The 14,200-nt window shown below is 43.0% G+C and overlaps 1 protein-coding gene across 1 annotated transcript; it reads left to right on the top strand.

Annotated features, from left to right (window-relative positions):
- Positions 1-328: 328 nt before the first annotated feature.
- On the top strand, positions 329-10,774 carry LOC136841979 (phosphatidylglycerol--prolipoprotein diacylglyceryl transferase-like). Its single transcript, XM_067109384.1, has 2 exons — positions 329-668; positions 10,698-10,774. Exons 1-2 carry the CDS (start codon positions 329-331, stop codon positions 10,772-10,774), a joined length of 417 nt encoding a protein of 138 aa, XP_066965485.1.
- The last annotated feature ends 3,426 nt before the right edge of the window (positions 10,775-14,200 follow it).

Raw genomic sequence — 14,200 nt, 5'->3', positions numbered from 1 at the left:
ATTCTCTTCAGCAAATGTGCAAGAAACCCTGTATTGCAAATCTCTTGTCCTTCATTCACGATAATAACATAAGATATGTCTCAATAACAGAACAGGTCATGAATGAATCAGTTTGTGAATATGTGAGCCACAACAAAGTTTGCACTTTGATGAAGAAACATACCTTTTTATTTTCAGGACACGATGAAAAGACTAGCTGCGTCTGTCTTCATCGTGTTGCTGTTACAACTGACTTCCAGCAATGCTCAAACAGAAGATCCAACAGTTGCAGCAGCTGCACCGACCGACTCTGAATTAGTAGCAGAGGGTGAAACGGAGGCTCCAACAGATGAACAGCCAACACTCTGAATTAGCAGCAGAGGGTGAAACGGAGGCTCCAACAGATGAACAGCCAACACTGGCCGACTCTGAATTAGCAGCAGAGGGTGAAACGGAGGCTCCAACAGATGAACAGCCAACACTGGCCGACTCTGATTTAGCAGCAGAGGATGAAACGGAAGCTCCAGCAGATGAACAGCCAACACTGGCCGACTCTGAATTAGCAGCAGAGGGTGAAACGGAGGCTCCAACAGATGAACAGCCAACACTGGCTGACTCTGAATTAGCAGCAGAGGATGAAACAGAATTTCCAACAGATGAACAGCCAAATGTTGTAACAAATGAAGACGGTAAGTTTTTATGCTCAGTTATTTCCATTTCTAAATAGAGTGAATATATGGTTGCACATATATTTAGATTAAAGGTGCGTTATGCTAGCTGTTGGATTGAATAATGTACTCAGTAATTAATGGGCTGTAGTTGGTTGCTACCAGTTGGAGATCAGCACGGCTAACAGCGTCGCCCCATAATACTTGGTGTGAAACGAAATCTAACGCCTGGAGAGAAAAGACAATATATATATATATATATATATATATATATATATATATATATATATATATATATATATATATATATATGTATATGTATATGTATATATATGTATATGTATGTAATATAGAATAGAATATAGATAGATAGATATTTGTATGTGTTTGTGTGCGTGAATGTGGGGCAGTTGCTCCAGATATAGATACTTTTTCACGTGGATTAGAATAAGAACAATGCTGATTTGGAACTGATGGAGTTGTGAAGCTTTGCACACATTATTGATCAATGTTTATGAAGTTAGTGTATGAGTTATTAATCTCATGCCCTTTCTATAAGTGGATTTTTCAGAGGTTACATTCAGTGACGTTACTACAACATAGAAATGACTGGAAAAGCTCATTGAAAACATTGACCCCAGCTGGGAATTAAGAAGAAGAAGATATAAGGACGTTATTTTGTTCATTATCATCTTGTATTGCCCCATGAGAAAGCATTCCTAATTACTTTTAAATCATTAGCGCTTTCAGTTAACATGTACATTACATTATGCTTCTCAGACATGTCCCGCCACTTTAGTGTTTACGAGCCAGTTCTATTTGAGTAAGTTATTGGATCTTTGTTTATCCTTCCTTAGTTACCCACTTTGTGAAAAACTATGGAAAAACATGTTTCGTTAAGTAATCTCCATATATTTACATTATGCCATATACATCTTTTCCTTTTGATGTATGGTAATGCGTCATGACCTATCCACATTTTGTTTATACAGTAGCTTTGCGTGTATTTGCAATTTTTTTGTGCTAAAGTAAAGATATATAATTTTCGTTCATCAGGAAAACTAACAGTTGAAAAAAAAAAAAAAAAGGAAACGGTAACATATTCCGAAATAATTGAAATTACTAATTCACATTTCCAAACTATGATTGGGTAAACTTATTTTATAAATACAAACAAGATCAGTAATCGCTTGCCGGGGCCACAATCTCACTATGTGAAAGGATATGAAAGTATTTGCAACAGGTTATTATCTGATGCTCATATGATAGGTAGCAACAGACAAAGCTGTCACCAAAAATATTGAAATGATGGACTCTTTTGCACAGATGTTAGGGGACCCTAAAGTGTGAGAAGTACATCGTCACCAAATTCGAAACTAGATAATGATCCTATAGCATAGTATTCGCACTCCACCACTTTTAAACTCCTTTCCCGGATTTTTTCCATGAAGGATTTCAAAATACAAAATCTCCGGACGTGTCTGCATTATCATGTTTGTGAAGAATTAAGTTTGCCGGTCACGCAGAACGCCTTCAGTGTAGAGGGACCATAGGAAAAACCGGAAACAGTAAGCTGTTGCCTAGCAGTCATTTGCTCTCAGTTGCATTTCATATTTCTAACAGCTGTTTTCCTATATCGGTGCTGTGAAGGTATATTAGACAACTTTATTGCTTACAAAGGAGGCAGTGAAAGAGAAGAAAACATATTGCACGAAATGCAAACAGGGGAAAACATACTGCACGAAATGCGAAAGAAGAGAGACATAAAACTAAAAGAGCTCAGAAGTCAGAAACGAGGACTAAGGAGCTCAGGAAGTGTCGATACACAGGCAAATCCTCCGAAATTCACTGACTTGAGGTTCTTAAATATATTTTGTTGTGAGACGATGATTGTAAAGAAGCGGCAGTTTTTATTGTATTCATGCCAATTTTGCTGTAAATGTAAGTTCAGAGATATTAACCCTAGTTTAAATGTGCCCAGACTAAAGAATCTTGGGAAGTATAACAGGAAGCGGCCCTATTCAAACACGAGCTTGTAAAGAGAAGCAAAGTAAGCCCAATGGAAATTCGGACAACAGAGCGATCTCCAGCAATTGTTAAATCAGTATTCAAGAGAAAGCATGTAGGTATAACAAGTGGTAAATACTGGTGAGTAGTGAATACACTGAGGATATAGTTCAATAGGTAGCCTTTCCTTTCTGGTTTAAAAGTGACATTATCATTTAGGAGAAAATCATTTCAAGGTAAAACTACACAACAGCTCCCCAGAGACTATTACCTAGGAAATTTATTTTTCCTATATAGTACTTTTAGTGTTACTGATGAAGGAGGTGGTAGTGTTTATTGTACATGATTTTGGGTGGGGGAAATCATTGGGAGAAAGACCTAACCGTTATGTTGTTGTTATGGAATGGTTCTGCACTTGCACAAGTCATTAGGAAGCCATATGTTCAAGAACGGATTGGCTAAGTAAAGCTATTATAAAAGGAACTATATACTAACCTAACGTACCCTAACCTAACCTAACCTAGCAGGCTGTGTTACTTAGCAGGGGGGCTGTGCTCCCAGTGAAGGAAACTCAGCTTGTTCCTACACAGCAGGGGGGCTGTGTCCCCAGACCCCCAGTGAAGGAAACTCAACTTGTTCATACACGATATACAAACCATCAGTCCTTTACATTAGGAATTACTTATGGCGAAGCTGGACAATGCCGTTAAACTCTTGAACAAGAAGGTTAGGCAGTATATAACTACCGTCAGGTAGGTGGGAACACTCTCTTACCCGGATGTAACATTCCAGTTTGCTTTTGGCCGTCATGCGTTGCAGACGTGTTTTGGGATCTCTTTTGTCTGACTGTCATTAAGCTCTTTATTTATCCCGGTGGGATGTTTCTGTATTTTTCTGTACATGTTGTGTGTGTTTGATATTTATTTACATACAAATGCACGATTTGTGATAGCCTTGCTTCGGCGTGGTTTGGCTTGGCCCTGCTCAGTTCTTCCAAGTCAGGTTCTCAACACTGTTTGAGTGAACTTTCTGCTCTTCCCTAAAAAGCACTCGCCATGGCACAAGCACTCTTCTTTCCCTGTGCTGCAGCCATCACCTTCAGTTGATTATCATTCATGGTCTGCCTCTCCTGCTGGTCTATCTGACAGGACAGGTAGGGGTGCTCTTTCTCCTCACCTGTTCTCTTTTCCTCTCAGTTGTTCTGAGAGGTGCGAGACGGACAGAGAGAACTCTGTTGAATTTGTCTTTCTTCGGAGTTCGATGGCCAGAATGTGCTTTCAGGATTGGTCCCCAGATTATCTTGTAATACAACCAGTTAACCAAGGGAGAGAGGTACAGGAGTTTAATGCTTCAGAAGCATTGAGGGTCTTCCTCTTCAAGTTGTGATCACCCTTGTTTCTCGGAGAACTTCATGGCGATTCATCAGCGCGAGGATATCTGGGACAGGACTGCAGCTCCCCATATGAACAATCTTCATCACTTGTAGCCCTTGCAGTTCCCAAAGGGACCAAGAGTTCCAATGGGGCCGCTGTGGCCCTTGATTGTGAGAGCATTCTCGACCAGATGAATACCTTTTCTTCGGACAAGGAGTTCATTCAGGTCGAGACATCAAGCTCCTCCCCCACCTCGACAGAGTACTACAGTATTCTTGCCTCGGAGGGGTCATGCCAACTGCAGGTTGTTCTGACTCTGCTTTGTCCAGACTGGGATCTCTCTCTGCTTCCCCTTGCTGTGAAGGGTATTTTCTTCCGCAACGAGAGGCAGCGATCTTGGAGGACACCTCTTGGTTTCCTCTGGGCAGTCTCCTGATGGATCCAAGATCCTCACATTTTTAAGGCTTTCACTCCTTTGATGTGACTATTCCTGGAGAGAATACTGCCTTCTGGAGACTGGTCCTGTCTGGGGGTGGGTCTTCCTAGAGGGGCAATTCTGGTGCTAAGGAGGACTTTGTCCAATTTGGATCTCCAGTTTTGTAAGTCCTGAGTCAGCTCGACCATTAAGAACGGACCTTTACTCGGTTCTGCCTTTCTCTTTCAGAGATTTGCCAGATACCGCGGTAGTCAAGGAACGTGCCAGGGCACTGCCTTGTCCTCTGGACAGTGGCGAAGACCCTTGGGTCTTCTTCATCTTGACTCGACCTTAGGGTCAACCCAGCCCCCCATCTTTCCCAGACTTCAGAAGGAAATCGTGGAAACACACCGCCCTCTTCTCCCCTTCTGGGAAAGTGCGCATACTTGTCTCTTTTCAACCCTCTTTTCCATATGGAAGGAGGGCAGAAGGAAAGAGAGGAAGAAGTATCGACCGTACAGAAGTTCTCCTACTACAGAGGCCTGGATGAAGTGATACTTGTTGAGTGTCTAGACCTGACAGCAACATTGCCGAGACCTGGTAATGGATTTCTTCAGGAGAAGCACCTACTTCCCTTGGGTCTCTGTAATTCTTTCATCAAACTTCTGTCCCGCCTCCTCTCCTGTGTTCCCGATTTGGGAAATGCCAACTCGGCTAGAGCTATTCATCTTGGTATCCTGTCATCTTGCAGAAGCTTCCCCATGGGTCAGCTTCGCCTTCATTCTCGTTTTGGAGAATGAAGAAGGCCTGCTTCCAGTCCTCCATCCTTCTTTCCCCTTCGAAGTATGGGGAAAGATTTAGGCAAATGCTTGATTGACAAAGAACCTTCAAATGTGCTTGCATATTCTCCTCATGTTATGCATCTACTCACAGATACACCGATTGAGGATTAGGTGCACACCTGTAAGACTTTGTCTTGAAGGTGTGTGACTGAGATGATAAGTACCTTCTCATCAGTGTCCTGGAACTCAAGGCAGCCTTTGGCCTTCTGAGAATATCAGGATAGGGTTTGCGACACTTGGTGGTTTCGTTGAACAACAACACCACAGTAGTGGCATACGTCAACAAACAAGAAGGGATCGATTTTTCCTCCTGTTTCATCTGTTGACATTTTCAGGTACTTTAGTGTTCTGTAGCACTCTCAGTAGTTCGATTAGCCAGATACATTCCCGGAGAGGTTGCATTGGCAGGCGAGCTCAGCCTCGGGTTCAAGTGACCGGGACAGAGTGCGTTCTTCACTCTTTCTGTACAGACAGACTGCTTGACTGAGGGATCCATATTGTCTTTCTGTTTGCCTCCCAGCACAACAAAAGTCTGTAGCTTTCCTGCTCCTTCGTACCTGACCCATGGGCCACTACAGTGAGGCATGCTGTCTTTATCAGAAACATCGATGTCTACATCTTCCCGCCGTATTTATCTGTTTTGCTAGGGGTTCAACAAGTATTACTCACCCCGAGTTATAGACAAATACTGGAAGACCTTGCCCTTTGCCAGACCTGATAGCTCTGCTTCTGGGGCATCAAGAAGAGTTCTCCCTGACCCAACCTCCTGTGGTAGTGACACAAGAAGCAGTTCTTCAGGCAGTACATCCCCGGAAAATTTCTGGCTCCCCTTGCAAGCATAGGCTTTGTCGCTGAGCGGCACTGGATACAGCTGGATATCTCTTGAGGTCCTCTACAGAACTGTTCCAGGGACTGGATGCATCTTCGTTGGTTGGTGTTGTCGACAGAACTTCTTCTCGGGTCAGAGTCGCTCTTCAGCAGGTCTCAGACTTCCTCGTCTTCTCCACTGAGTGTTGCTTCTCTCTGATTCAGTTGTGAAGAACGTAGGCCCTTGCAACTTAGTCTTCCATCTGAAAGTAGCCTTTTTCCCCTCAATCGCTATTTAGCTACTGATGAGAAGCTTCTTTTGGTCTTGCTGTCCCACGGAATTGAGGTCCTGGGTGGCATGTGACTCTCATTTAGAGTTCCTGTCTCATGCTCTGCACGTGCCCTTGCGAGAGTTGTCTGGCAGTGATCTGCCCTCTTAGGACCATCTCTTATCTCACTCCACCCTTGGCATAGAAGTTGGAAGAACAGGGGAAGGGGATCAATACCTCGACTCCTTCTCGGATTCTGTAGCTGACTCCGAATCCATCGGCATCTTTTACCAGGTACAAGTTCTTCTTGATCCCCTCCTCCTTGGACTTTGTATCGATGATCTGGATCAATCGCTACTTTGTCCTGTTAGGGAGCTGCGGTACTTTCTGAAAAGGCTTGATTTTCCTAACCTGGATGTCGCTGACGTTTTTGCTAGTACTATCTCTCCCAAGGAAGAAGTATCTAAGGACACATCTTTCTCTTGGCTTCATGAAGCGATCAGAAGGATGTACTTGGCAGCTGGCGATGACGATACCTGTACAATCCACCCGAGAGCTCACAAAGTCAATGGCTTGGCCCATCCCTCGCATTCTGGAAGTTTCTATCGGTCTGGAAGCAAGATGTGGTCTCGTAGACCACACTCTTGCCTTCTGCCTTCAGTCTTGCCTATAGGCCCTTGGAACCCTTTTTCCTAGGTCCTGTGGTGGCTGCTCAACAAGTTGTGTTTTCTCACCCGGCTCCTTCAAGAGGACAGGTAGTATCTCGCCCACGGTGTTGGCTCTGGAAGTGAGAAGGATTCTGAGAGTGACAGGCCTCTCCTCCTCCTCCTTCCTTGTCCTCCTACTTTTCTTTTTGTGGGATGGGAATGGGGACTCGAACCAACACTTGCTGGAACTAGCGTCTGATGCGGCAAGACTACACATCGAGCACCCGTTCTATTTTTCTATTTAGAATCATAGAAGCAGTCCTGCTCCTTCCTCTAGCAAGGGGAGGAAGGAGACTCTGGCAATAAGGAAAACCCTGTTTGGGTCTTTTCCTTACTGCCTCCAACTCTTTAGATTCTGCCCAGCCTATTTCGTATGAATTACGATTCCGAGCTCATTTGAAAAGGTCCAGATGTCTGACATTTGATCTTGCAGTTCTTACACTCCGATCGATATGTCAGAGGCACGGTAGGCCTCCTTGCTCTTTCGACCAGGAGTGGTGGCCCAGGTGTGCAGAACTCCAGGCAGTTCAAGAAACACTCAGATTCCTCGCTCCAGCAAGTGAGTCTTCCTAATGTAAAGGACCGATGGTTTGTATATTGTGTAGGAACAAATCACAATTTTTAAGAGTAAATTGTATTTTTCATAACTATACAAACCTGAGGTCCTTTACATTACATTTTTATGCTCGCCTCATGCCACCCCTCAATCTGAAACCTGGGCTGAAAGGCAAACTGGAATGTTTACATCTGGGCAGGTGGGTATTTCCGCCTACCTGACGGTAATTACTGCCTAACCACCTTGTTCAAGAGTTTAATGGCCTTGTCCAGCTTCGCTGCAAGTAATTCCTAATGCCAAGGACCCTAGGTCTGTATAGTTAGGAAAAATATAATTTACTTTTAAAAAATTGTGATTTTTTTACCAAAAGTTCCCCTGTTACACTGCGCATGCCCATTAGCATTCCAGGATGCCCAGCATACCCAGCATAAAATAACATATCAGTTGGGAGGTTAATTACAATCGACCACCAAAAACAACGGTAAATTCTTGATGAGCAACGAAAATACTATAGGAAAAATCAATTTCCAAAGTAATACCCCATGCGGAGCTGTTCTCTAGTTCTACCCTTTTCAAAATTAGTGGGATCTAGAATTTATGTTAAATGCAGTTAGCCTAGTGTTAAAATATTAAACAGGATGATAATGGTTCGAAGCCAGAATGTTTGCCAGCAACTTCAGTTATTATACACATAACATTGTTGTTTGGGTCAGGCTACAATTGGTTTTCGAAATGGTAAAACTGAAGACTACTACCAAGTCCCTCAGGTTTTGGCAACTGCCAGTAACTGTGCAAAATGGGTGCTGTTTAGTACCAGCCCCTTGGTGATGAATGTAAAAATGTGAACAAAATTCCGTAAATATCAAACATAAATATAATAAAAAGCATAAACAAGTTTAGCGGCTGGCGGGAACCAGGCTGTGGTTAGTAGTCTTAAGTTCTACCTTCAAAATTAGCCTTTGGGGAATGTTGGTAACAAAACTTATGTTAGCTATGCACATTACATTATACTTTGCTACTTCAAAAGTAATTAGTTTTCTTATGAATACTTTAGAACTATAGGTGTTATAAGGATTACCATTGTATTGAACCTAAAGGTGCATTGTTGATGCAGCAGCTGAAGCGTCTGTTGCCGAGAGGCTGTAGCCTTGAAGCTCCCAATTTGCACTCATTTCCATTATATCAAATGAGAAGGTTTTCAGTGACACATCTATGGCTGTAGACCTGTCATTGAAAACCTCATTTGACAGAATGGAAATGAGTGGAAATTTGGAGCCGCAAGGGTACAGGCTCACGGCTACAGACACTTCATCTGCTGCATTGACAATGTACCTTAAAAATGCTATGCAGTTATTCCAGTAGATATCTCATTTGATGGGTCCTAGCGTAAGGGAGCATATGTCACATTTTTTTTAACTGGAGCTATAATTGAGATATGTGCAGTAGCTGTGACTGATTATGAAACTAAATACCTATTGTGAGACATTCGACAGTGAAAGTGGAATTCGCTGTTGTTGAGGAAGAAAAGGAAAACTTGAACTCCATGAGAGGATAACTTGAACTCCATGAGAGGATGACAAATGACAAGCTCTTTTGAAGCATCTTCATGGCCAGATGGAGAACTGAAATGAATCTCTCCATTCAAGAGTGGAGATACTGTTCAAAGCATGAAAATAAAACCAGCAGATTCATGGTTTTAATGTTGCACAAGCTGTGGCTAATTATAATGTTGGTCATGGAGCCAGTCACCTAGATTCTGGTATTGATTTCCCTTCTACAAATTCCTTCAGTATACCTAATCAAGATGTATGTCAATATGGACATGCTTCCAAAGAAGTCAAGAAACCAAAAAAAGCTGTAAAAGATCCAGAGTTTGAAGCAGGGGTAGGATCATTGTCAGAAAACTTCAAATACATATTCCCAAAAATCATCAAACAGCATCGTTTTCCTGTCATTGGATTTTGTCATAATTCAAACTTTTCAGTTTCAAATGACTAAGTATCCATCATGTATTAAGTCAAAGACCCAATTCTTTTTTTTTTACATATTTTTAAATGTGTAAAGTTTATGTTTTGGGCTGTTTGAAGATCTGTCAGCATTGTATAATTTTTTATTGATTTTCAAGTGCATTTTCCATGCCGTCATTGTATCATCTTGCATAATGAAACACTACATGTTGCTAAAAATTGAAAAGTAGGAAAGTAAATAAGCTTTTGTTTAAAACTTGAGTGTCTTTTTCAGTAATACAGGCAAAATTACTTGCCTATAAAATAAATGTGTTTACAATCCAAAAATTGGTAAAATGATCAATTGTTCTTATGGAAATACAAACAGTTGCCTTTTATGTAGCAGTCTTCTTCAGCACAAGCTGGGCGACAGTTGTTGAACTTGGCAACAAAGTAGTTAGCTGGTAGTTACAGGGCCTGAGTGATAGAATACCCCTCACTCAGCTACTGTCTTCAAGCACTTACTTCAGTCTTTTCACGAGTATGTGTTTGCTTTGTTCTCCCTTTTTGTCTTATTTTGAATATTTGGATGCTACTTTTTCATTATTATATGCTTGAAGTTTTGGGTTTGTTTTTCTTGATGTTTTTGAGATAGACATAAAACAAGACAGATGCTGTGAGGGGGATGGGCAGCCTTGTTAGCACTTCATGTCCCCCCTTAAGGATTGACCTTCCTAAGTTTTTTCCTTCTGCCTGGGAAAATCATACACTTGTATGTCACCGGAAAAGGAGGGTGCTGGTCAGTCTTCTTCTCAGTGGAAGAAGTACTTCAGGAAATGGAAGAAGGCTAGAAAGCATCACCAGCCTCTTTGTAGGGGAATACATTGCTGGGGAAATAGAAATCTGACTAGTTTGTTCCTCCCTGCACCAGCTATGCCTGTCCCACTTTCTTTTGCGAATATTACTCCCTTTTGGTCTGGGGGGATACTCGTAGTAGGAGAGGTAACTACCACTCGCTTTCTTTGGACGGTGACTTGGGCACTCAGACTGGTGTCCCCCCTGGTTAGACAGTGACTCCAGCTCACTGGTCACCCTCTGCTACCCTTGTTGACGATCTTTACATTCCAGGTATGCCATCATCATCCTCTGTGAAGTACCTGCAGAAGATATGGCCATCTCTGGATAACCCCTGCTGCTGCTATTGATGGTGCTGCTTCATACCTGCTAAGGAAGGGATCCTCCTATAGAGGTCATACTTCCCGAGATGAACTCTTCTGCTTCTTTGCAGCTCTGATGATGATTTTATCTGCCTTAATCTGTCTTTTGATCTTCGAGACTGTCAAGATATAACTTTCTCTTTGTTGTTGAGTTTGTCCTCCTCCTCTTCCTCACCATCGACTTCTCCCTCCTCTTGCAGGAGGAAGAAGAAGAGGAAGTCTAAGAGGGCTGTTTGCAAGCACTCTTCATAGGCATCTTTGAGAAGAGTGTCCTTTTGTGTTTCTGCAGAAACGTGGTCAAGCCAGCACAACCCACTAGCTCTAACATGTTCTTGGTCACAGGATTTTGTTTTCTGTTAGTAGGGTTAGCTCTGCTTCCCGTGTCTGTGTGGAGACACATTGGGTATAGAAGGTGCAAACTGCTTTCTCGGTGTGTGCTAGGTCCATGTACTGTGAGTGCACAGGTACCAGGGCTGGCTCTTCCTCTTTTATGTCTCCAGAAGTATACCCGGTTGAGCCAGCACTGCCCACTCTCTCAGTGCATGCAAGATCACTGGATCATGTGTACTGAGAGAGGTTTTGTCATGATGGGCTGCACCAAGAGGACATGTTCACTCATGACCATGCCCCGCCACATGGGGTTCGTGGATCTTCATGAGAATAGGGAATGTATATGCTTGCTCCCCTATCCCCTCTACTAGTTCAGCTGCTACTGAATGTAGGGAAGGATATAGGTTGGTCAAGCCTGATCTCAAACATTCAAAGGGCTGGTTTTCCAAGTTGCATGGTATTTTCCCAGGTACTTGCACCAACCAGCACCATTCATTCAGGAGCAAGCAAGGGAACAGAGTGGACAACCTCCTGCTTTTGATAGATCTGAAGATCGTGTCCTTTCAAGTATCTGTCCATCTCCACTTTTGGTAGTATGTCCACTTTTAAGCTGTAGGTCCCGTTGCTAGGTAACCAGTTGGTCCTTAGCCATGTAAAAATAAATCTAATCCTTCGGGCCAGCCCAAGGAGAGCTGTTAATCAGCTCAGTGGTCTGGTTAAACTGAGATATACTTAACTTTTGTCTGCAATAGGATTGACTACCAGTTCAAAGTTCTTTGCTTAAGCACGGTGACAGGTCCACTTGTTTTCAATTGGGTTTTTACCTTTGTTTCAGCTTGGGCCCATTTGCAGGCTGTATGCCTACTGTGTTGCCTGGACGACTAGCTAGTCCTGACATTTTCAGTGACATGGTTATACCAGGAGAGACAGCCTCCTCACATTTTGCTACTGGTTGGGGATCCTGGTAAAGTGGGGAGAAATCAAATATCATTCCAAGCAGCAGATAAAGTACCCAATTATGCTCATAAATTTGGGAGCAGTGAGAGTATTCCTATCAAACTCATGTGTGAGCAAGCTCAGGGAGGTAATAATACTGTTCTTGTCCCAGCAGGAACAACCAGTTTGGCTTTGGATAGTTGTCTTCAGCAACGTGTCATCATTGTAGAAGATTTTTCCTCATGGCTTGTGCTCATTTCACTGGAAGCTGAAGTAGCACTGGTCAGCCAGTTAGTTTGTTGGCTAGAATACAGGAACCTTAGCAGGAGTCCCTTTTAAACTTCCCACCTCCCAAAATGCACCTTTCACAGGACACACCTCATCTGCATATGTAAGCACCATTTCTAGCCTTGCAGGCATTTCGGGAACAGTTAATAGGTCATTCATAGTGGCACATGTCAATAAACAAGCAAGGACAGTGTCTCTTCCTATCTGCTGGTTGCCATTTCAGATACATGAGTGAGCAGTTTTCCAGGTATATTCTAGGCAGGTGGATGTCCTAGCAGACTGGTTTAGCTGTAAAGAGTAAGTTGTATTGGTAGAATGGTCTCTATGCCTGCAAATAGCAGGAATGAGTTCTGGGATTCTTTGCTGCTTGACCTATTTGCTACCAGCCTGAACAGGAAGCTTTGTTCCCTTTGTCAAGACAAACTCCTCTCTGTCTCTACAATACACGGGTATTGCTCACCTTTGAGCCAAGTCTTTAGACTAAAGGGGCATGGATTTTTCCTCTTGAGTGGAGTTTTTGGTGCTCATGAAGAGTTTTGAGCACTCTTGTCACCCTTGTGGGACTCGTCATCCTCAGTTGGGTGTGACTCTAACCCAAGTGCCAAACAAGTTTTTGGGGGAGGCCTCAAACTCAGAGCTCACCCTCATGACATGACTGTCTTTTTGCTGGCTTTAGTCTCAGCAAAGCATGTCAGGCAAATCATTGATCTTTGTCATCTGGTTTGGTGTGCGGAGGGATGGGAGCCCATCTTCTCCTTGCTTGAGTTTTTGGCAAAAACCTGTCTATTCCTGGCGAGATTTAAGAGTTTCTCAACTCTCTTCCCCTGGAATTTCATTCCTTTTGACCTGGATGTGATGCTTTTATTCCTGGTATGAGTCATTAGTTACTGTCTAAAAGTGAACCACACTCTGTTTGTGGAGTGTCAGCCCCTTTTCATTAATGCAGGCAAGCATAAGGAGAGGTCCAGCCTCACATTTTCTTTGTAAGGTAATCAAATGAACTTATGACATCCTCAGAGGAGGATGTCAACCATCAGCCACCTTACTTGCGCAGCTCACAAAATTAAGGGCATAGAACCATCCCTTACCTTTATGAGGAGCTTATCAGTTTGACAGGTAATATGGGCATTTGTCTGGTAGTGACAGATTACCCTAAATTCATTCTACTTGTCAGACATCACCTACAAGTCCCAGAATACCTTCTCCTTGGGACATGCAGTGGCTGCTCAATAAGTTGTGTGGGCACCCACCTCTGTTCATACGGACAAATATTTTGCCCAAGTATTTTGCCTAGTTTGTGTTGGGGACATGTGATGAGTTACTGGACTCTCCTCCTTCCCTCCCAAATTCTGGAGCAACACCTTGGCTGAAATATCAGCTGGGATCAGACTAGATACACTTCTGGTATCCAATGTAAGAGCTCTGTCCTAAGATGCAAGTCCATCCTCTCTCCCGTAAGGCTCTTAATCCTCTCTCAGACCTAGGATCCCACCCCTCCGCCATCTCTCTGTCAGACCGAGTAGGAGGTTATAGTAATCATTGCATCCCTTGTTCACAGTCACAGATGGGATCATGTCAGTTCTTGATGGGTTGGTCAGCGTTCAGTAAGTTGACAAAGACAACTTCCACCTAAGACAATAGTTGGTAGTTCTGTAGAAACAGCTGTCAAATTCTTTAAGTAATTTGTATTTGTTCCCACACAAATACAAACCTTCAGTTTTTACGTAGGATTTATCTTGCAATAGCGAGCTGGAATGGAAGTTTGACTTTCAGACAAGGTCGTTAACTAATGATGGTAGGGGGAAGCCCTGCCCACTCGTCAGTCTGCACTCCACTTTGTTTTCGGCTGCTGTCATGTGA

The sequence above is a fragment of the Macrobrachium rosenbergii genome, chromosome 9 (assembly GCF_040412425.1).
Source record: "Macrobrachium rosenbergii isolate ZJJX-2024 chromosome 9, ASM4041242v1, whole genome shotgun sequence".
NCBI lineage: Eukaryota > Metazoa > Arthropoda > Malacostraca > Decapoda > Palaemonidae > Macrobrachium > Macrobrachium rosenbergii.
Note: the sequence above shows the minus strand (reverse complement) of the source record. Positions and strands in the feature narration are given on the sequence as shown.